Source organism: Ovis canadensis, chromosome 11 (genome assembly GCF_042477335.2).
Source record: "Ovis canadensis isolate MfBH-ARS-UI-01 breed Bighorn chromosome 11, ARS-UI_OviCan_v2, whole genome shotgun sequence".
In the NCBI taxonomy this organism is placed as follows: Eukaryota; Metazoa; Chordata; class Mammalia; order Artiodactyla; family Bovidae; genus Ovis; species Ovis canadensis.
The window spans coordinates 39,085,666-39,108,680 of NC_091255.1; the positions used below are offsets into that span (position 1 = coordinate 39,085,666).

At 48.1% G+C, this 23,015-nt stretch overlaps 1 protein-coding gene across 6 annotated transcripts; it reads right to left on the reverse strand.

Annotated features, from left to right (window-relative positions):
• Positions 1-76: 76 nt before the first annotated feature.
• Positions 77-22,183, reverse strand: ZNF18 (zinc finger protein 18). Of its 6 annotated transcripts, none has more exons than XM_069603573.1 (7): positions 22,098-22,183; positions 11,069-11,548; positions 9,246-9,432; positions 8,735-8,823; positions 6,237-6,327; positions 5,522-5,629; positions 77-1,307 (listed from the first exon to the last, which is right to left on the reverse strand). In XM_069603573.1, the coding sequence occupies exons 2-7, from the start codon at positions 11,453-11,455 to the stop codon at positions 535-537; spliced, it is 1,635 nt and encodes a 544-aa protein (XP_069459674.1). In that variant the 5' UTR covers positions 11,456-11,548; positions 22,098-22,183; the 3' UTR covers positions 77-534. The 6 variants fall into 6 exon arrangements, with proteins under 6 accessions (XP_069459674.1, XP_069459671.1, XP_069459675.1 ...); XM_069603570.1 differs by having other exon boundaries at positions 8,735-8,826; XM_069603574.1 differs by having other exon boundaries at positions 21,807-22,113.
• Positions 22,184-23,015: the final 832 nt, after the last annotated feature.

Sequence of the window (23,015 nt, forward strand, 5' to 3'; positions counted from 1 at the left end):
AGCTAATCTGGGAGCTCGAGCACCACTGAGGGTTTGTGAGTTCCAGTCAGCAGACAGTGGATGCTGCACACACAGATGAGATGGGGAATGACCACCAGGTTTATTGAAAGTTAGCTTTGCACCTGTACTACAGAGACCACATGTGAGCCCACTGGCCTCTCTGCTCCTCCTTCGGAACAGAAGACCTGTTCTAGGACCACAGTCCTGAGGGCAGATCCAGTGAAACTCTTTCCAGAGAACACTCCTAAAACGGGACCTCCAAGTGACACGTCTTTCCCGAGGGGTCCAGGAGGACAGACGAGTGGGAAAAGGAAGGCTTCTCTTTCTCCCGATGCGGAAGCAAGAAAGTCAGCCTGCGTGAGGTCCAACTCAGAGGCCGAGCTCTCCTCCTGTCTAAAGCTGTGTTCTGGGCTCTGCTCTGCAGTCCATGGAAGACTGAGAGGACAGGGATACTTTCTAAGGGACGCAGTTCCTTGGGATGGAGTCAAGTCTTCTTGAACAGACCGGGGGACAGAACGGGGTCAGAGAGCCCGGCTACGGGCGGGGCTTCTTCCCCAGGTGGGACCTCTGGTGCTTGTCGAGGCTCGAGCTCCAGCTGAAGCTCTTGCCGCAGCGGGTGCACTTGTAGGGCCTCTCGCCGGTGTGCACCCTCTGGTGCCGGTTGAAGTTGGACCTCTGGATGAAGCTCTTCTCGCACACGGGGCACTTGTAGGGCTTCTCCCCCGTGTGGATCTTCTTGTGGTAGCGCAGCCCTGAGAAGTCGCTGAAGCCCTTCCCGCAGTAGTCGCACTTGCAGGGCTTCTCCCCTGTGTGGGTCCGCTGGTGCTTCACGAAGCTGGAGCTCCGCAGGAAGGCCTTTTGGCAGGTGGGGCACTGGAAGTACGTCTCCCGGCTGTGGGTTCTTTGGTGGAAAACCAGCTGCGAGTTCCGGTAGAAGGTCTTGCCACACTCCCTGCAGGTGGGGAGTCTCTGGGCCATGGGGGCCCTTGGCTGCCCCCGCGGGGTGGCCTCTCTCTTCTCCTCAAGCCATGGTGCGGGCGAATCCCCGGGAAGCGAGGGCAGCAGGTGCGGGCCTGGCTGCTTCCTGGAATTCCTCTCCCGGGGGCAGAGCTGACGCCCTGTCCCCTCGCCCCGCAGGTTCCCCTGGGCCTCTGAGAGGTCCTCTCCTCCTCCAGAGGGTCTTGGCTCGTCCTCACTGAAGAGGCTGCTCAAGGGAGCCTGAGGGGGCGGCTCTCCCGATGCCGGAGGTTCCTGGGCCCTGTAGTTCTCCAGGTTCAGGTTCTCTTTGTCATTCTCCCCTCTGTCCCCTAGAAGGAGAAAGGAGACGCAGAATAGCTCAGTCAGCGGTCCGCCCTGCGTGCCAACCTGTGTGTCAGAGAAAGGGTCAGCCAAGACATGATGACTTCTCTTTACCAAGAAGGAAAATGCTGTCGGACCTGAGCACCCGGCACTTGCTTCGTGTGCGTCCGGCTGTGACTCAGCTCTGGAAAGGAGGAGAGACAGGGGAAGACGGCTCCCAGAGGCTGCAGCGGCCACCTTGGAAAAGCAGCAGCCAGCTTCCGATGCCCAGGAGAAACAAGTATAGGAAAGCACTACACTAATGAGTATCGGTTTTTATCTGGTTGTATAAAAAGGATAAATATATCACAAAAAATAATTTGAAAAGCATACGAGAGAAAACAAAATCAGCCTTAATCATAGCACCCACAGGCAACTACTGTGAGTGCACATTTCCTTCCAGTCTTTCATTTAAACACGCATGTCGGGAAGATCCCCTGTTGAGGGCACGGCAACCCGCTCCAGTATTCTTGCCTGGAGAACCCCCATGGACAGAGGAGACTGGAGGGCTACAGTCCATGGGGTTGCAAAGAGTCAGACACAACTGAAGGGACTTAGCATGCACACACGCACGTACACGTGTATGTTTTTCACTGACACGACCAGTACCATACTGTATAAACAGTTCTCTACCTGGCTCTGTAGCCTTTCAATGGTAAAGGGTGCTGTTTATCAATTTCACACGGGTCCTCCCTTCCACAAGTCACCCCGAAGTTCGTGTCATGTCCCTGGGGCTGTGATGCCCAGAGCAGCTGCTGTGTGAAAGTCTGCACCCTTGGTCTGTGCAAGAATCCAGCTTCACTGGTGCTTCACTAACTTCATTAACTCATGAAACAGTGGCATTTTGTTTTTCTCATAACTTGGGGTTTTGGTTATTACTACCCATGTGGTAAAGATCTTGATGTGGGTGGTAGAATTTATCTTCAACTTTTCTAAATGCCTTTATTCCTGTAGATCTGAAGGAGCCGTCTGCCCTTCTCTCTGCTATGTCAATGTCTTTGGAGCTGTTTGCCCTTCTCTCTCCTATGTCGGTGTCTTTCACATTGTCGGCTAGAGGCCCAGGAATCTGCTGGAGTGCCAGACTGGAGCTTGTTAATTCAGAGCCTTAGAACTTGTTTCTCTTGGAAGGCCAAGGTACTCTCTCTTATCTTAGAAGCAGCCTTTATAGGTATCATTTTAAGGAGCTGAATAATGGCTCACCGTGGAGATATGATAATAAACACAGGAGACTAAAACAAGGAACTTTATTTAAGACTTCTCCTACTCTGGGAATCTAAGTTGTTTTATTTGGCTACTGTAAATAATGATGTGAGAAGCTTTTTTCTTCACAAATTCTGCCCACATTTCTGATCAGTACTTTAAAGGTTCCTCAAAGCACAATTACTGTGTCAACAGGCATGAATGGTGTTACTAAGGCTGCTGACACCCACTGGCAAATCAACTTCCAGAACGATGGTGCCATCCTCAGGTCCAAGAGGCTGGGCAGAGAGGAGGCAAGGGTTCAACGCCTACCTATTGACTGTCTCAAGACTGCTGCTCAGACTGGTGGGAAACGGCTTCTTATCGGTGTAAACGTTAATTCTTTAGTTATTAAAGGATCGATTTTTTTTTCACATTTATAAGTTACTTTTCATACTCCAAGACTGCTGTCCATTATTTTTAAACTGGGAAAGTCACTTTTCTCTTATCAACTTGTACTCACTCTTTCAAGAAAAACAGTCACTTACCTGTCAGGTCTGTGAAAAGTTTTCACCAGTTTAGTCATTATTATTTTGTTTGGGGTTGTGTGCTCCGTGGCTCAGTCCTGTCTGACTCTCTGGGACCCCATGGGCTACAGCCTGACAGGCTCCTCTGTCCATGGGATTTTCCAGGCAAGAATACTGCGGCGGGTTGGAATTTCCTCCTTCAGGGAATCTCTCTGACCCAGAGATCGAACCCGAGTCTCCTGTGTCTTCTTCACTGAAGGCGGATTCTTTACTGCTGAGCCATCGGGAGTGGGGAGAAGCCCCTTGTTTGGAGTTATTTTTATGTGTAGAAGTTGTGGTTTCTTTCTTTTTAAATATAGTCCAGTCTGTTAATCATTTACCTAGTGATTTTTTTTCTGTCGCTTCTATACTTATAAAAATCATCCCCAGCTTGACATGAGTCAAATATTTACCCATTTTCTTCCCTATTACTATTATTTTATTTTCATATTTTGTCTTTTCCATCTGCTTCCAACTTATTTTGGTAGACAACACACACAAAGTTGAAGCGGACTCCTCTTCCCAGAGTGTTTTCTCCTGATTCTGCTCAGAGAAGAGTGACTCATCCTGTGGACTTGTCTTGCTTTTCCCTTCATCAGTCCTTTACAGACCAGCCTCTGGTCCCCAGCTCCCTTTTCAGTTCCACTGGCTTGTATTAGTATTGCACTATGTGACTGAGTTTACCTTTCAGAAATGACATACTCTGAATATTTACAAGCCCAACACTGATGAAACACTCTTCTTTCAAACCATTTTACTATTCTTGCAGTATTCTTCCCAATAAATGCTTAAGAATCATTTTTCCAAATATAGTTGACTCTCAAACAATGTGGGGGTTGGGGCGCCCACCCCAGCGCAGTCAAAATCCAAGTGTAACTTTACAGTCTGCCCTCTGTATCCAGGTTCTGCACCTATGACTTCAACCAAATGTGGATTGTGTACAAATTTATTGAAAAAACTCTTGAGAATAAGCATTCCCGCACAGTCCAAACCCTTACTATTCAAGGGCCAACTGTATGCGTATAATTTTCATCCTTTGAAATTGTGATTAGAGGTATGAGTGTGAGACTTTTTGAAGCTCACTTCCCTGCTGACCTGCTTTTCCTGTGAGCTGTTCCTCCATGTGGTCAAATAGAAGAGCATATCCACTCTCTCCTGGGGCATGTGCCCCCTGCCCTGAGCTCAGGTGAGGCTTCCCTGGTGGCTCAGGGGTAAAGAATCCGCTTGCCACTGCAGGAGATGCAGCTTCCATCCCTGGGCTGGGAAGATCCCCTGGAGAAGGAAATGGCAACCCACTCCAGTGTTCTTACCTAGAGAATCCCATGGACAGAGGAGCCTGGCGGGCTGCAGCCATGGGGTTGCAGAGTCAGATACAACTCAGAGGCTAAACAACAGCAACTGAATCTAGGTCTGGCAGGCTGTTAATTCGGTAACCTTTGGGACCAGACCACTCCTTTCCTGCCTTGTTATTACTATCTCGTCCCTGCACATCTAGACTCCCATGTCAGTGGCCCTCAGGACTCTCCTCCTTGGGGGGTACCCTCCCAGCCTGTCCTGCAGGTGGCCGCTTCCGAAGTCTCTCTCCCCACAGATCCTCTCTTAAGAACCTACAATGGCATTTCTTTGCCTTATCAAGGCAGGCTGGCTTTATACCCTCTCCACAGTTTGGTTCAAGGTAAGATCTAACAGGACTGTTGTTAGAAAATGAGATGAAAAGGTGTGTGTGTGTGTGTGTGTGTGTGTGTGTGTGTGTGTGTGTGTGTGTGTGTGTGTGTGTGTAGGTAGGTAGGTTTGACAGTCGATTTTACGTAACTGCAATGTTTTTAAAAGAATTCAGAAGGCAAAGGGTGATTGCTGTTTTATAACAGACCAAGTTCATATTTCTTTGTATCAACCTTAAAATATGTGATTGATATGAAGTATTTGTTGTTACTGCTGTTTAATGAAACTTGGGGTGCACAGAAAGTAGCTGAAACATGTTTTTCTGCTTGGGGTCTTGTTTATTTTGTTGGGAGTTGGTGGGTTACCATTTACCATAACCAGAGTTAAAACAAAAAGAAAGGTCCAGTTACTCTGGACCTTCTCCTTAGGAAGAATAACAGTAATCTGTTAGATGATCTTTTTTTTTTTTTAATAGAACTCAGTCCATATCTGATTTGGTCTCGGCCTGTACAATCTTAGTTCTCTCTGAGAAAGGAAGCCATCACAACAGGCTGGAGTGAAGCAACATGTCGGATTCAGGGTCCTTCTTCCATAATTAAACATTTGTCAACAACCTGACAGCCAGGGACAAGGAGCCCAACCTCAGTATTCAGCCTGGACTGACCAGGCCATGGCAAGTTATTACCAATGTAACAGAAACCAAGTCCTAACCTCTCCCCCCATTACCTCCAGTTTAATGACTGGGGGTCAGAAATGGCTGGGGACAGGTCACTCACCTATGCAGGTGGGTCTTGGGATCTTCTCACTGGCATGCAGGTGTGGCCCTGCCAGCTCTGTCCCATACCCAGCTGGATCAGTCAGGTCAGGCCTGGCGCTGGAAATGCCTGGAACAGAGAGGGGTTCTGTGGGCCTGGATGAACGGGGAGGACTGGGGACCAGGCTGTGCTGTTAAAGGAGGGCCATGAGTGGAGAGAGAACTGAGAGGCTCTGGACAAAACTGAGGAGCCCATCTTGGAGGGACACGGGGAACCTTGAAGACACCAGCACCCCCGGGAGGGCTGGATGACGGCAACGGCCACAAAAAGAAGGCTCTGGGTGGGAGGGGTCAGACCACCTGGCAGGCTGGTGCGTGAGTCGTGACTGGGACCCCACCCGTGGTTGGCTGGGCACAGTTGGCCACAGCCGAGCTCTGTCGTAACCAGCACCTGCAAGCTACGAAACAGTGAGAAAGTGACTAGATCTGCTGCCCACTGTCACCATCTAACTGAGGGCGCCCCGGCACCTACTTCACAGAGGAGAGGAGCCACCACCACGGGGCCAGGCGCACGCAGCATGTTCCGTACACGGGAGCCGACACTGTAGCCCACCCCCTCCAGCTTCCCAGCTCCCAGCTGTGACTCCAGGGGTTTCTATCACCCGGAGAGTGCCGAGCAGAGTGGCCGGTCGCCCCTAGAGCACACGGGGGGTGCCCCTTCCACCAGGCTGACCCACCTGCACCTCCTGAGACCATCTTCCCGTAGGTCTCCAGCATGAGGTCCCAGTACTGCTCCTTCTGGGTGGAATCCAGGTGCCTCCACTGCTCCTAGAGAAGAACACAAGGCCTGAGTCCAGGGGAGGGTCCCGAACCATCCCTCCCTGCCTGTGCAGGGCAGAGGAGAAAGGAATGGCCTCAGGGTCCTGGCCATCAGAAGGTCTGAGAAACCACGGGAGGCGGTTCCAGACGGAGTCAACAGGCCCGGGCTCTGTACTTCTTGCCATGGAGAGGAAACATGTAGGTTTTAGGTCCTGTGTTCTCTTTTAAGTTGCCTGTTTGGGGAAGCCCTTTCCCCGCTCGGCTTGTGTTTAACTCTCAGCGCTCATTGGAGAGATCTTTGGGCAGAAGAAGGAGCCCGATATTCCCAAGACGTCATTGATGTCTGGAAATTCAGGAGGGAAAGGAAAGAAGTTTTAAAATGTATTTCTGATTAGCAGATATTAAGCTTAAAAAAAGAGACGAAAAGGAGGAGTTAAATGTTTTTGGGTGGAAGAAACGGCAGAGGTGAAAAGTGACCTCTATATGATTAACTACTGATCATAACATTTTAAATATGGACTTTAATTTAAAATTTTCTAAAGCAGGGATTTTCTACTTTGTTGATCTTCTGTGAGTGAAGTTACCTCAACAACCGTCTGGAAATAACCAGCTTGAGCAAACGCTGCTGAAGGCAGGAGTCCCCCCTCTTCTGCACTGGCAGTAATAGCCGCGAGGTGGCCTGGCCCCCCAGACACATGGGCACCGAAAGAGTAGCCACCAAGATCTGAAGACATCCACCAAAACCCTCCAGGGCAACAATCGACCCTTTCAAAGCCCAGAAAAGAGTCTCTGAACAGCGAACCTCCAACCTTAAAGCCACAGACTTACTCGAGGAACTGCCAGAAGCCAGCGGTGCTTGAATGAAACCCTTGACTTAAGAGACATGACGCCAGCTACAGCCCTCCCCCTCCCTCTCATTTTCACAAGAGCAGAAAAAAGTCTAACTTCCTACTCTGGGAGGACAGAAGTATGAGATTTGATGGGGAAATAATCTGGATTTCATGTGGAAACAGCACCACCTTGTGGGTTTGTGGGGCATTGCCACAACTGACTTGCACAGAGCTGTGTGGCCTGAGTTCCCCTCTGGAGGTCTGAACACACGGGAACGGGCGCCACACATCCCCGAGTCTGGGAGGCTCTGTCTCTGACTCAGTCCCACGACTGCCACGTGGACCTCACACCCTGCCACTGTTCTCGAGGTTCCCAAATCAGGGAAGAGATTAGAGGACGTGATTCCTTACATTTAAACATTCCCTTCAGATATAAAAGACTTCGCTGAACACTGAGGGCCTTCTGACACAAACAGGTGTTGTTAGTTCAGGGAGGGGCACTGGGACTGGGTCGGGACGGTCTGTCAGGGCTGAGCTGCTGTTCATCAGGCATCAGCTATATATAGGAAATTTACTTATACATTCTATATATTTAGATAGGGCTTCCCAGGTAGTGCACTGCGGCAAAGAATCCACCTGCCGATGCAGGAGACACAAGTTCGATCCCTGGGTAGGGAAGATCCCCTGGAGGAGGACATGGCAACCCACTCCAGAATTCTTGCCTGGAGAGTCCCACGGACAGAGGAGCCTCGCAGGCCACAGTGTATGGGGTCGCAGAGTCGGACATGACTGAGAACACACCACATATTTATATACATACATACATATATACTGATACATATATACATACATACACACACACGCACACATATATGGTGTTGCTGGTGAACATTAAGAATCTTTGGACCTTGAGCTATCCAGAACAGGTCATGGCTAATGTCCGTATATAAGTACCACAGAGCTAACAGCTAACCCCACTAGCTGAAGTATGTTAATATATACACCTTTCACAGGGATGCCCTGTATTTACTGTAGAAGCAACAAGAGGCCTCCAGGTCTGCTTGACATCCTTGGCAGAATACCCAGTTCTTTTCTCCCAAGCAGCCTCCTGCCTAACAGTCTGGTTCCTGAGTACCCTGAAAGCAGGAAGAAGGGTACTCTAGAGTCACTGAAAAAGGTGTACCCCCCTGCCACTCCCCACCCCTACCCCAAGTACAATGCGAAGCTGGGACTCGGGTTTCTAGATCTCTGGGCCCAGAGAGCTGAAGCTCGGACCTGGCTTCAAATCACGTTCAACACACATAGCCTTCCTCACCTTCACTCTAAAGGACCCCACAAGGAGAGTCCTGAGAAGGAGGAGTTCTCTAGAGGTTTGGAACAATGCTTTAACTAAAGTCTACAGATGCTTGAAAAACTTCATTTTTATCAAATGCAACTTTTCAGAGTCACTCACCACATAATCAAAATAGATCTGTTTCTGAGACTTCTGTTTGTGGCCAGGATGGAGTGAGAGGGGCTGGGTTTACCTTCCTGCTGAAAACCTGAGGGCAAGGTTCTGGGGTCGAGAACCAGGGGACCCCACTCACCTGAGATGCTGTGTGGAGAAGGGAGGCTCCAAAGTCCTGGTTCCCGACAGGCATTTGCTCGGGCTGCGCAGGCAGCTGGGTGGCAGCCGCTGCTGAAGGCAGAGACAGAAGACAGCATCCTGATGTCCTTCTTGACCACTCACAGAGGGCACAGGGACAAACCTCCCCCCCGAGAACCCGCACTTGTCCCACCATCCGCAAACTCAGACCCACGTTTACCTCCCTAACCAACTCCGACTCCTCCAAGCTTCCCGACAGCTGCCCCCAACATCTCCTCCCACCTTCCTCAGACCCCAGATCCGAAAGGCCTGGCCCTGTCATAAAGTGGCTTACATTGCAGACTTTGAATCCCCAATCGCAGTTGATTCCTATAGGTGCACCCTGCGTCCCACATGTCCAGACACACCCCAATTGGTGCCTAAGGTGTCAGTTCCCTCTTGGCCTGCTGATCACAGTCCCCTGGTTTCTCCAGGAAGCAGCACACATACCACCACCAGGACCCGCCCCTCACCTAGACCTTGCTCCACGTCAGACTCCTCTTTCACCACACAGCTCAGTGGCCCCCCAGGCCCGAGGGCTGTGTTCCGGAGCCCAAGCTTCTGAGGCTCTTCAGCAGGAGACCCTGCGTCCCCTGCTGGGCAGCTCGCGGGCTCCGCCTTCTCTGAGAAGACTTCCTGTCCCAGAACTTGGATGCTGATCTAGAGACAACACACTGCTGATTACTCAAAGACCCAGAGTGAGGGTTTCTGAAAAACACAGAGCTACCCTTCCAGAACGCATCCTAAGGCAGGCCTTAGGGACACAGGGCAGGGAAAGAAAAGGCCAGCATTTATTTCTGGTCCAGCAGGAACTGGGCAGGGAAGCATCCTGAGAGCAGCTGGAGGATGAGGCCAGAGGGAGACCTGGAGCCCTTCTGACAGGCGGCTGGGGCTGTCCTTCTACTGGACAGCCTCCACCAATTAAGATACAGCCGTCTTTGGGACAACTCCCCAAACACTCTAAGGATGGGATGGGAGGGGAGACTTTATCTTCAATCCCTAATGGCCAAAAAGTGTAGTGTCAGGGAGACCTAGGATCAGGTGTGGCGTGGGGATACACAGAGGAGGTATAATGAAAAACACACTGAAGAGATATAAGGAATCTTCGTCCCAGGCTCCTGGCACAGAGCTCCAAAACCCCTGGAATGTCCTGAAGGACAGGGGTGCCAGGAGCCACTTTTGTGGTTCAGAACAAGCCCCTCCCAACCATCCCTGAGTTGATCATGATAGGATAACTCTTGGTGGTCCCGGATAGCTTCAGGATGGAGGCCTGTTGTCAGGGGAACTAACCTGGTGACTGGAGGGCCAGAACATTCAGCCCCGCCCCTCAGCCTCTAGGGGACAGAGAAGGGCTGGAGCTCTTCCACCACTAATGGCCAATGATCAATCTGTCAGGCCTGAGTAATGAGAACGCCATAGCAACTCTTCAACTGCGGGGTTCAGGGAGCTTCCAACCCGCTGAACACATATAAGGGTCAGGAGGATGGAGTGCCCAGAGGAGGGCATGGAAGCTCTTGTGTATCCCCCATCTCTTCTATTTGGCTGCTCCTCAATCATATCCTTTAGAACAAACTGGAAAATGGAAGCAAAGTGTTTCCCTGAGATCTGAGTCATCCTAGCAAGTTATCAAAGCTGAGGAAGGGGCCTTGGGAACCTCCCAATCTGTAGCCAGCTGGCCGGAAGTCTGAGTGACCCCTGCAGCTTGTGACCGGTGGCTGAAATGGGGGAAGTCTTACGGGACCAGCCCTTATCCTCTGGGTTGAGACAAGCAGACCGCTGCTGTCACAACTGAACTGAATAGGAGGACACCTAGTTGAGATCAGAAACTCGGAAAATTCGTTGTTGGTGTGAAAACCCCCACATATTCGGTGCCAGAAAAAAAGATAAAACCCCTGGGACTTCCCTTGTGGTTCTATGGTTAACCACTTCCCTGGTGGCGCCAAGGCAGGGGACACAGGTTCGATCCCTGGTCCAGAAAGATCCCACATGCTATGGGGCAACAAAGCCTGTGCATCACAACTACTGAGCCCACAAGCCCTAGAGCCGGTGCTCTGCAACAAGAGCAACCACTGCAACGGGAAGCCCATGCGCCGCCACTAGAGTAGCCCCCGCCACTAGAGTACCTCCACAACTAAACAGTAGCTCCCGCAACTAGAGAGAGCCTGCACACAGCAACAAAGACCCAGCGCAACCAAAAGTAAATAGATTGATTTAAAAAAAAAAAAAAGACAACGCCCCTGCTAAGACGCCAGAGGACCTGGTGCTTCCCTCACAGATCACAGCACTCTCTGCTCACCCACTGCCACAGCCTCTGGGGGTCTCCCTTCAAGCTCTCCACGAGGGTCACGGCCTCCTCCCCGCTGCCTGGACACTGCTTCCGCACCCACGTCTGGATCTCCCCAGGCAGAATGCTCAGGAACTGCTCCAGCATCAGCATCTCCAGGATCTGCTCCTTGGTGTGAACCTCTGGCTGCAGCCACTGGAAACAGAGCTTCCGAAGCTGCTGGAGGGTTTCATGGGGCCCGGACATCACCTGGTAAGGAAACTGCCTGAAGAGCTGGCGTGCGGTCTCGGGGCTGGAGGGCTCCCCTCGGGGGGTGGCATCTGGGCCAGGGAACAGGAGCTCCTCAGCCTTGGCCGGTGGTGGCAGCAGGACAGGAGCCTGCCCCAACTCCACGGGCATTGTCTGGTGTGGCGAGTCCTTTTAGGGGATGTGCTTCTGGGACGGAGCTGTCCCCAGGAGAGCCAGGTCTTCTCAGAGCCTCTCACAAGGACCCTGGAGGGGCAGCAAGAGTGACATTACACTGGCTAGGGGGATGCACTTTCACAAAGAACAGAATCACCTGCCTGCCTGAGAAGCCTTGGAGGGAGGGAGGGAGTCGTGGGTCTTCTGAAATCAATGGATGCACTATTTTACTTTGAAATATGGTAAACTTGAAGCTGCAAAGCAAACTACTAGAACCATAGCTAGACTGTCACCACAACCCTGACCATTTTTACAGTGTTCTCTCTTGGTCTTCAAATGGCCAGACCAAGCAGAAGAATGAAATGCACCACGTGAAGCATGTTCACTACGTTTCCAGGTAAACAGCTCGTCTCCACAACACTTCAATATCTGCACCCATAGGTCTGCAGACTAAAACAGAGAGCTGAACGGAGACATTGATCCCCTAGGAGTAAAGACTAAGGTTGAAATGATGGCGTGTGTGCATGCATGCTGAGTTGTGTCTGACTCTTTGCAACCCCATGGACTGTAGCCAACAAGGGTCCTCTGTCCATGGAATTTTTCAGGCAAGAATACTGGAGTGGGTTGCCATTTCCTTCTTCAGGGGATCTTCCTGACCCAAGGATCAAACCCATGTCTCCTGCATTGGCAGGTAGATTCTTTACCATTGCGCCACCTGGAAGCCCAAGGTTGAAATGACTAGATGCTTTCAAAATAAATATGAAGTTGAAGAGAACTTTTTCCTCAAAAGGTACAATGAAAGTTCTAAGTGACCTCTTTTGAGTGCCATGTTGATAACTGGGAATTTATGAAAAATCTGTCATACTAAAATTTTCAACCCTAAACAGAAAAAAGTCTTAAACACTGACTACCACAAAAACATTCCTACAGACATGAAGCAAGTTTTATGGTGAGTGGTATCAAAATTCAGAAGGCAGGAACTAAGACAAGGAAGAGAATTAGGAAATAACAAAGTTAATATTAAGATACTTTTAAAGGAGCATGCAATATTTCTAGCTAGCTTTCTTGCATGTAATCCTGATATTGGATTATTGGGTCTATCTTAAAATATTATAAAGGAGCTGGAGGTCATCATTTCTCCACAACATGAACCACAACAACCAAAAAAACACCCAGTCACTTGGGTGCCAGGGTTAATCAGAGATCAGTACAACACTCTAGCTTTTGATGGCTGCTTTGTCCTTGAGGAGGCTTCCCTGATAGCTCAGTTGGTAAAGAATCTGCCTGCATTGCAGAAGATTCCTGGGTGGAAGATCCCCTGGAGAAGGGATAGGTTACCCACTCCAGTATTCCTGGGCTTCCCTTGTGGCTCAGCTGGTAAAGAATCTGCCTGCAATGTAGGAGACCTGGGTTTGATCCCTGGGTTAGGAAGATCCCCTGGAGAAGGGAAAGGCTGCCCACTACAGTATTCTGACCTGGAGAACTCCATGGATGATATAGTCTATGGGGTCACAAAGAGTTGGACAAGACTGACCAACTTTCACTTTCAATTTTTTCACTTTTGTCCTTGAGGTGTAAGAGCAATGTCTTTATCCCCATGACTTCACCCAAACAGTTCACTCTATATCACAACATCATTTAAAAATAAAACAAGCAGGAGATTGCTTCAAGATGGTGGAGTAGAAGGCCACGTGCTCACCTCCTCATGTGAGAGTGCCAAAATCATAGCTAACTGTTGAACAATCATTGAAAAGAGGATACTGGAAAAAAAAGGTACCCCAAGTCCAAAGACAAAGGAGAAGCCACAACGAGAGGGCAGAGGGACACAATCAAGAAAAAATCAAATCTCATACTTGCTGGATGGGCAACCCACAAACTGGAAAACAATCATACCATAGAGGTTCTCCCACTGTTGGGAAGGTTCTGACCCCAAGTCAGGCTTTGCAATCTGGGAATTTGGCAAAGGGACTAAGAATCCCCAGGGAATCTGATGTTGAAGACCAGCAGGATTCGATTGCAGGACTTCCACAGGACTGGGGGAAATGAAGACTCCACTCTTGGATGGCACAAAATCTTACGTGTACCAAGGCCCAGGGGAAAAGAACACTGACCCCACAGGAGACCGAGCCAGATCTGCCTGCTAGTGTTGGAGGGTCCCCTGCAGAGGTTCAGGTCGGCAGGGGCTTGCCATAGGGTCGGGGACACTGCCAGCAGCAGTCCTGGGAAGGGCACCTCGGCGTGAGCCCTCTTGGTGTTTGCCAATAGCCCTACCATCAGTTCAGTTCAGTTGTTCAGTCATGCCTGACTCTTTGCGACCCATGGACTGCAGCACACACCAGGCTTCCCTGTCCATCACCAACTCCCAGAGCTTACTCAAACTCATGACCACTGAGTCAGTGATGCCATCCAACCATCTCATCCTTTGTCGTCCCCTTCTCCTCCAGCCTTCAATCTTTCCCAGCATCAGGGTCTTTTCAAATGAGTCAGTTCTTCGCATCAGGCCGCCCAAGTACTGGAATTTCAGTTTCAACATCAGTCCTTCCAATGAATATTCAGGACTAGTTTCCTTTAGGATGGACTGGTTGGATCTCCTTGCTCTCCAAGGAACTCTCAAGAGTTTTCTCCAGCACCACAGTTCAAAAGCATCAATTCTTCGGCGCTCAGCTTTCTTTCTAGTCCAACTCTCACATCCATACATGATTACTGGAAAAACCATAGCTTTCACTAGATGGACCTTTGTTGGCAAAGTTATGTCTCTGCTTTTTAATATGCTGTCTAGGCTGGTCTACTATAAAGCTTATAGATTCCAGGGCTGGGTCACCTCAGGCCAAACAACTAACAGGGAGGGAGTATAGTCCCACCCATTAGCAGATAATTGGATTATAGTTTTACTGAGCAAGGCCCTATCAGAGCAAGACCCAGTTTTTCCCCAGTTCCTCCCATCTGGAAGCTTACACAAGCCTCTTAGCCTCATCTACCAGAGGGCAGAGAGCAGAAGCAAGAACAAGTACATCCTGTAGCCTCCAGAACAAACAGCGCAATCACAGAAAGTTAATCAAAATGAAAAGGCAGAGGAGTATGACACAGATGAAGGAACAAGATAAAAACCTCAGAAAAACAACTAAATGAAGTGGAGATAGGCAACTTACCCGAAAAAGAATTCAGAATAATGATAGTGAAGATGATCCAGGATCTCAAAAAAAAAAAAAAAAAAAGAATGGAGGCAGATTAAGATGACATAAAAAAGGTTTAACAAAGATTCAGAAGAACTAAACCAGAAAAAGAAAGCAAAATTCTTTTGAGGGGATAAAATAGAAAGGTAAGAAGATTATGTTTCTTGTGTGGACCCCACTAACTGTCCTTTGTGCTTACAAAGAGACCCATGTATTGGGCTGGTCAAAGAGTTCATTTGGGTTTTTCCATAACATCTTACAGAAAAACCTGAACAAACTTTTTGGCCTACCTGATATTTCATTCATACATTCATCCAGCACCCCGAGGGCTACAGCAACATGTGCTCAATAATTCAGGAATTCTATTTCTTTTCATGGCAGCCTACCCACTGTAAACAACAACAATACTCGAGAAAGCCTAAGAGGCCACTGTTTTCAGGCACTGGACAACAGATAGGCAAGAAAGGAATCCCTGAGGGAAGAAAAGCTCATGAGGAGGGTCCCATGGTCATCATAGCTGTCTGCAAAGGAATGATTTCCCAAGCCCAGTGCAGGAAGCTGGAGCTCAAGCGGAGACCAGGGGCTGCTGAAGTGGCTAGAATTATAAAGAGCAGGGCAGAGGGGAGGAGGAAGCTGTGGCAATGGAGGCAGACAGTTGTGGAGGGAGGGGGGGTTTCCTTGTGATGAATCTTGGCCAAGGGCTGGACTGCACTCAGCATGGTGGAACTATCCGAGGTTCAACAGGGAGCAGTTGTCACCATGTTAAAAGAGCAAATGAGGGATACAGAAGCCCAACCAATGATAAGAGACATTTACATTTCTGACCCCAAAAGTAGAGAAACATTCAATGCATCCTGAGTTATCTGAAAGGTCATGTTAGGAGTAAGGACCATGCTCAAGAGTAAGACCTACTACTCTAAACATGCCCCCAAAAACCTAAAAACACGCTTCAACAATATCCACCAAGGAGGCCCAATCTGTTGGGTCTATTCTGATCCAGTTAGAAGAATTTGAGGGAATTCTTTGGCAGTCCAGTGGTCAGGACTCCATGCTTTCAATGCCAACAGCCCAGGTTCAATTCCTGATCAGAGAGCTAAGATCCCAGAAGCCATGCAGAACAGCCAAAGAAGAAAAGAATTTGGGAAACACCTTGGGTTTTCCAAAGCTCTACCCTAAAACCAAGCTGGTTATTGTTCAGTCACTAAGTCATGTCCGACTCTTTGCGATCCCACGGACTGTATCATGCCGGGCTTCCCTGTCCTTCACTATCTCCTGGAATTTTCTCAAATTCATGTCCATTGAGTTGGTGATGTTATCTAGCCATCTCATCCTCTGCTGCCCCCTTCTCCTTTTGCCTTTAATCTTTCCCAGCATCAGAGTCTTTTTCAATAAGACAGCTCTTTGCATCAGTGGCCAAAGTATTAGAGCTTCAGCATTAATCCTTACAATGAATATTTAGGGTTGATTTTCTTTAGGACTGACTGGTTTGATCTCCTTGAAAAGGTTTGACAAACCTAGACAGAGTATTCAAAACCAAAGACATCACTTTGCCAACAAAGGTCTATACAGTCAAAGCTATGGTTTTTCCAGTAGTCATGTATGGATGTGAGAGTTGGACCATAAGGAAAGTTGAGCACTGAAGAATTGATGCTTTTGTATTGTGGTGCTGGAAAAGACTCTTAAGAGTCCCTTGGATTGCAAGGAGATAAAAACCAAACTAACACAACCCAAAGGTGATCAGTCAGTAATTGAACTGCCTGCTAGAAGAAAAATCAACACTCTTCAGAAGAAGATAACAGAATCTTTAGTGTCTACAATGTGCCATCCACAATATCCAAGATGCGATCAAAAATCAAGGGGAAAGAAGTCAAGAGAATCAAGGCCTGATGGCCTCTGGACTTAAAAACAACATAATTTTAATGACAGAAGAGATAGTGACTTTCCACAGAGAACTAGAAATCATAAAGAGAAACAAATGCAAATTCTAGGAAATGAACTGTCAACCTAGAATTCCACATTCAACAAAAACACCTTTCAAAGAAAGAATTAAAGACATATTTCAGATTTTAAAAAAGCCATGAGAATTTTCCCCCAATGATGCGTACTGCAAGAAATGCTAAAGGACATTCTTCCATTTGAAGGAAAACTCATATCTACAGAGAGGAATGAAGTGAAGTTGCTCAGTCGTGTCCGACTCTTTGTGACTCCATAGACTGTAGCCTACCAGGCTCCTCTGTCCATGGGATTTTCCAGGCAATAGTACTGGAGTGGATTGCCATTTCCTTCTCCAGGGAATCTTCCCAACCCAGGTCTCTAACCCGGGTCTCCCGCATTGTAGACAGATGCTTTACCATCTGAGCCACAGAGAGGAATGAAAATCTCCAAAAATGGTAAGCACATGGTGAAAAAATGTAAGATACTATGCTTCTGTTTATTCTAATTTCCTTAAAAGGAGCAACTGACTGTTAAGGCAAAAATAGCACTAGTATAAGCAGAACATAAGATAAGTAGAAGTGAAATATATAAATACAGCACAAAGAAAGGGGTACATGGAATTAATCTGTTATTAGGTTATTACATTTATGAGGTGCTAATGAATTCTTTGCAGCCAAAGATGGAGAAGCTCTACACAGACAACAAAAACAAGACCAGGAGCTGACTGTGGCTCAGATCATGAACTCCTTATTACCAAATTCAGACTCAAATTGAAGAAAGTAGGGAAAACTGCTAGACAATTCAGGTATGACCTAAATCAAACCCCTTATGATTATACAGTGGAAGTGAGAAACAGATTTAAGGGCCTAGATCTGATAGATAGAGTGCCTAATGAACTATGGAATGAGGTTCGTGACATTGTACAGGAGACAGGGATCAAGACCATCCCCATGGAAAAGAAATGCAAAAAAGCAAAATGGCTGTCTGGGGAGGCCTTACAAATAGCTGTGAAAAGAAGAAAGGCGAAAAGCAAAGGAGAAAAGGAAAGATATAAGCATCTGAATGCAGAGTTCCAAAGAATAGCAAGAAGAGATGAGAAAGCCTTCTTCAGCGATCAATGCAAAGAAATAGAGGAAAACAACAGAATGGGAAAGACTAGACATCTCTTCAAGAAAATTAGAGATACCAAGGGAACATTTCATGCAAAGATGGGCTCGATAAAGGACAGAAATGGTATGGACCTAACAGAAGCAGAAGATATTAAGAAGAGGTGGCAAGAATACACGGAAGAACTGTACAAAAAAGATCTTCACGACCCAGATAATCATGATGCTGTGATCACTAATCCAGAGCCAGACATCTTGGAATGTGAAGGCAAGTGGGCCTTAGAAAGCATCACTACAAACAAAGCTAGTAGAGGTAATGGAATTCCAGTTGAGCTGTTTCAAATCCTGAAAGATGATGCTGTGAAAGTGCTGCATTCAATATGCCAGCAAATTTGGAAAACTCAGCAGTGGCCACAGGACTGGAAAAGATCAGTTTTCATTCCAATTCCAAAGAAAGGCAATGCAAAAGAATGCTCAAACTACCGCACAACTGCACTCATCTCACATGCTAGTAAAGTAATGCTCAAAATTCTCCAAGCCAGGCTTCAGCAATACGTGAACCATGAACTTCCTGATGTTCAAGCTGGTTTTAGAAAAGGCAGAGGAACCAGAGATCCAATTGCCAACATCCGTTGGATCATTGAAAAAGCAAGAGAGTTTCAGAAAAACACCTACTTCTGCTTTATTGACTATGCCAAAGCCTTTGACTGTGTGGATTACAACAAACTGTGGAAAATTCTTCAAGAGATGGGAATTCCAGACCACCTGACCTGCCTCCTGAGAAATATGTATGGAGGTCAAGAAGCAACATTTAGACCTGAACATGGAACAACAGACTGGTTCCAAATAGGAAAAGGAGTACGTCAAGGCTGTATATTGTCACCCTGCTTATTTAACTTATATGCAGAGTACATCATGGGAAACACTGGACTGGAGGAAGCACAAGTTGGAATCAAGATTGCCAGGAGAAATATCAATAACCTCAGATATGCAGATGACACCACACTTGTGGCAGAAAGCAAAGAACTAAAGAGTCTCTTGATGAAAGTGAAAGAGGAGAGTGAAAAAGTTGACTTAAAGCTGAACATTCGGCATCTGGTCCCATCACTTCATGGCAAATAGATGGGGAAACAATGGAAACAGTGACAGACTTTATTTTGGGGGGCTCCAAATTTACTGTAGGTAGTGACTGCAGCCATGAAATTAAAAGACGCTTACTTCTTGGAAGAACAGTTATGACCAACCTAGACAGCATATTAAAAAGCAGACATAACTTTGCCAACAAAGGTCCGTCTAGTGAAAGCTATGGTTTTTCCAGTAGTCATCTATGGATGTGAGAGTTAGACTAGAAAGAAAGCTAAGCACCAAAGAATTTGATGCTTCTGAACTGTGGTGTTGGAGAAGACTCTTGAGATTCCCTTGGACTGCAAGGAGATCCAACCAGTCCCTCCTAAAGGAAATTAGTCCTAAATATTCATTGGAAGGACTGATGTTGAAATTGAAACTCGAATACTTTGGCCACCTGATGCGAAGAACTGACTCATTTGAAAAGACCCTGATGCTGGGAAAGATTGATGGCAGGAGGAGAAGGGGACGACAGAGGATGAGATGGTTGGATGGATGCCATCACCGATTCAATGGACATGAGTTTGAGTAAGCTCAGGGAATTGGTGATGGACAGGGAGGCCTGGTGTGCTGCAGTCCATGGGGTCACAAAGAGTTGGATGCTACTGAGTGACTGAACTGAACTGAAGGAAACAGAAAATCTAAACAACACTGTGACCCAAGTTGATACAACCATCATTTAAAACAACAACTGCAGAGTACACATTCATTTCAAATGTATAGGAAGCACTCATGAAAACAGAATATAATTATGTTTCAAAACACTAAAATCTTAAAGTATAGATTCTCTGATCGCAGAGTAATTGAACTCTGAAAATTACAAAAGAAAACAATAAGATACCTAGAATATCCTAATATATGGAAATATTAAATAACCAACTGTCAAAGAAAAAAACCAGATAGGAAATTAAAACATTTTCTTCATATTGACCGATAATGAAAACACAACATATTAAAATTTGTAGGAAATGGCTAAAGGCTGCTTAGAGAGAATTAAACAGCTTTAAGTAAATATGTTAGGTTGGGAACTAAGTGAATTGCAAAAGGCTTAATCTGCAGGGCTTAATGGAAAGCCAGAGGAGATACTTTTACAGAAAGGATTAGAGTTAACTTTTCCAGGAATGTCTTTTATAAACAAATTATTATTAGTGGAAGTACTTTGTCTCATAATTAAACAACTGCTGAGTGAATTTTACAACAATTCAAATGCTGAGAAAAATTAACTCTATTGAAAATAAACATGTTAAAACTTTTAAATATATATGCATCCTTCACTATCTAGATATAGCTCCTGAATTTCAAATAACAAGTAACAAGATTTTAGATGGCAAGAGACTGATCTGTGGATTTATTCATATTTACTTAGTTCCTGAATTAAAATAGCAGTTTAGATAACACCTAAGGAAAGCGACTTTCAGGGAAAACTGACTCATAAATTATTTAACTCTGATTTCAGCTATTATATTTTCACATAATGGTAGGGAAAATGCCTCAAGTATTCATAATTAAATTACTTTATGGGCTTCCCTGGTGTTTCACATGGTAAAGAATCCGCCTGCAAGGTGGGAGACATGGGTTTGATCCCTAGGTTGGGAAGATTCCTTGGAGGAGGGCACGGCAACCCACTTCAGTATTCTTGCCTGGAGAATCCCCATGGACAGAGGAGCCGGGCCAGTTACAGTCCATGGGGTCACAAAGAGTTAGAGTTAGATACGACTGGGCAAGTTAAGCACAGCACACACATAAATGGTTCATAGGTTGGTACTGCAAATACTTCATGAGAATACACTCCTGTTAGTTTTGAAAAAAAAAAAAGGAAAGTTCTCCCAAATGTATAGTTGTTATACTTATTAAAGCTATAACAAATTAGAATGCACTTTTAAATGAACATCTAGGTACGGATACTTATCCATTCACACATGAGCAGCCATTCGCAGAGCACAAAGATGGTCTCCTTAAACTTCAGTCAAGCTTCTGAGTCATCTTTTTGAGTAGGGTTGGCCCTTGGACTCTGTCCTTGGCCCTTCTAGTCTAGTTTAGCAAGAATCTTTCTGATTCCAGTTTAGGGAAAATCCCTTACTTTTGAAATTTGATCAAATTCAACATCCCTTGACACCTGACCAAATTCCTTTTGGCCCTGACCTGCCTTCAGCAAAGCCGGTCAAGTTAGTTTAGCCAGAATGACCCCCTTAAGGCAGACGTTTCCACTTAGTAATTTTCCATCCACTGACCCCACCCTACCCCTTGGCTATAAATCTCGACTTGTCTTTGTTGTATTCAATCTGTCCCTCCCACACCTCAAAACCCCAAGGGAGTCCCCATCAATACCGTCCACCTTATTGTTTTTAAGGAGTGTCTGAGTAACTTTTTTCTCTATCAAGTTCCATGTCAGGCAGGGTTCAAGCAGATCCTCAGAAATGGGTTTCCCTGGAGGCTCAGCAGTACAGAACATACATGTCTGCCAATAACGGACAACGCAGGCTCCATCACTGGGTGGGGGGAGATCCCCTGGAGAAGGAAATGGCAATACACCCCAAGTATTTTTGCCTGGAAAATTCCATGGACAGGGAAGACTGGCAGGCTGCAGCCCATGGGGTCACGAAGAGTCGGACACGACTTAGCGATTAATCACAACCCTCACAAATACCCAGCAAGGCGAGTATTACAGTGTACAGGTCTGAAATCTCTGAGGCTCACAGAGGCGGCCAAATTCAAACCCAGGAAGCTCTAACCGCCTGTGCCTTTGGGAGGAGAGCGGCAAACCTTTGGTTAACTTGAGGCGGGGGGGGGGGGGGGGGGGGGGCGGGGAGCGGGCGGGCTTAGGAGCTGTCACGAACAGCTGGAGGGGAGGAGGAGCTACAGGCACTGAGGCCGGAGAGGATCCGGCCCTGCCGGGCGCCAGGCAGCGCTGCCCACTGAGCCCTCCACCCTCTGCCCACGACGCCGACCGCACCCAGGAGCCAGGCTGCGGGCATCGGCCCATACGGGTTCCCTCTTCCCGAGGCTCACTTCCAGCCTTCTCGGGGAGGCAGGAGAGAGGGGCCCCTTCTCGTCCCAGGCCAGAAACGTGGCTGGAGAGTCCGGCGGGGCCCACAGGCTCAGGAGCGCTAGCCCGGTCGGGGTACCGTGCCTCTACTCACAGCCCCGCTGCCCCTCCCCCCGCACTCGCGGCGTCCCCGCGCGTGTCCAACGGCCGGACACCTCTCCCGGAGGCCGGGCCGAGTCCGGCGCGCACGCGGGCGGCGCCATGCCCGGCCCCGTGCCGCAGCGTCCAGACCACTCCAGCCCGCGTGCGCTCACCTCGGCCCGCGGCGCCGGCTTCGGGCGCACTTCCGGGAAACGGGCGGGTGCGCGCGACACTGGGTCCGACGGGGCGGGGGCGGGGCGCCGGGGCGGGGCGGGGGCGGGGCTGGTGCCCAGGCTCTGATTGGCTGTCCGTATAGCCCCGCCCCGCTCGCGCCTCTGAGGCCGCTGTGCGTCACGCAGCGGGCGGGTCTCTCATTCATAGGAGCTGCGTGCGGTCGCTTAGTCCTCACCTGGACCTTTAGTGAACCCCAGCTGTGGATCCGGCACTGGGCCAAGCAGTGCGAGGGATGCAGAGGTCGTTCTCGTGTCTTTCCCAAACCCTTCGGCCCCTAACCCCGGCTCTTAACCGCAGTCTCTCCTCCTTGTGGTCCTCACCTCACTTAGAACTCCCAGGGGCGTTTGATTTGCCCTGACCTTTCTCTGTCAGGCTTCTCCAGCTCTCACTGACTCTGCGTTTCCTTGGCTCTCTTCTTTCATTGTTCCCCTTTCAGTGTTGCAGTTCTCTTCCCATCTCGTCTTGTCTGTCTGCCCCCGCCTCCCCACCCCACCCCCATTCTCACTCCTTCAAGATGATGTCCCTCCCCTTCTTCCCTTTCCACTTGACAATAATCTCCAAGTCCTAGGATTTTACCACCTTGTTCATCTCTCCGACACCTTTCCTCTCTCCACCCTCTACCCCTACCTCCTTCCAAGTCATTTCTAACTAGGATAACAACTGACCATTTCCAGGTCATCCTGCACTCTACCACTCAGTCATCCTGTGTGTTTTTCTAGGTCCCAGGGCCTGAGCGAAATCCACTGTGTGAAAACTATTTCAGCTTAACCCAGGTGGGAGTTTTTGAAGTTGACTTGTATAACAATGCTGTTTTTTGACTTCCTGGGCAGAGCATGGTAGCAATTTGTCAGAGACAT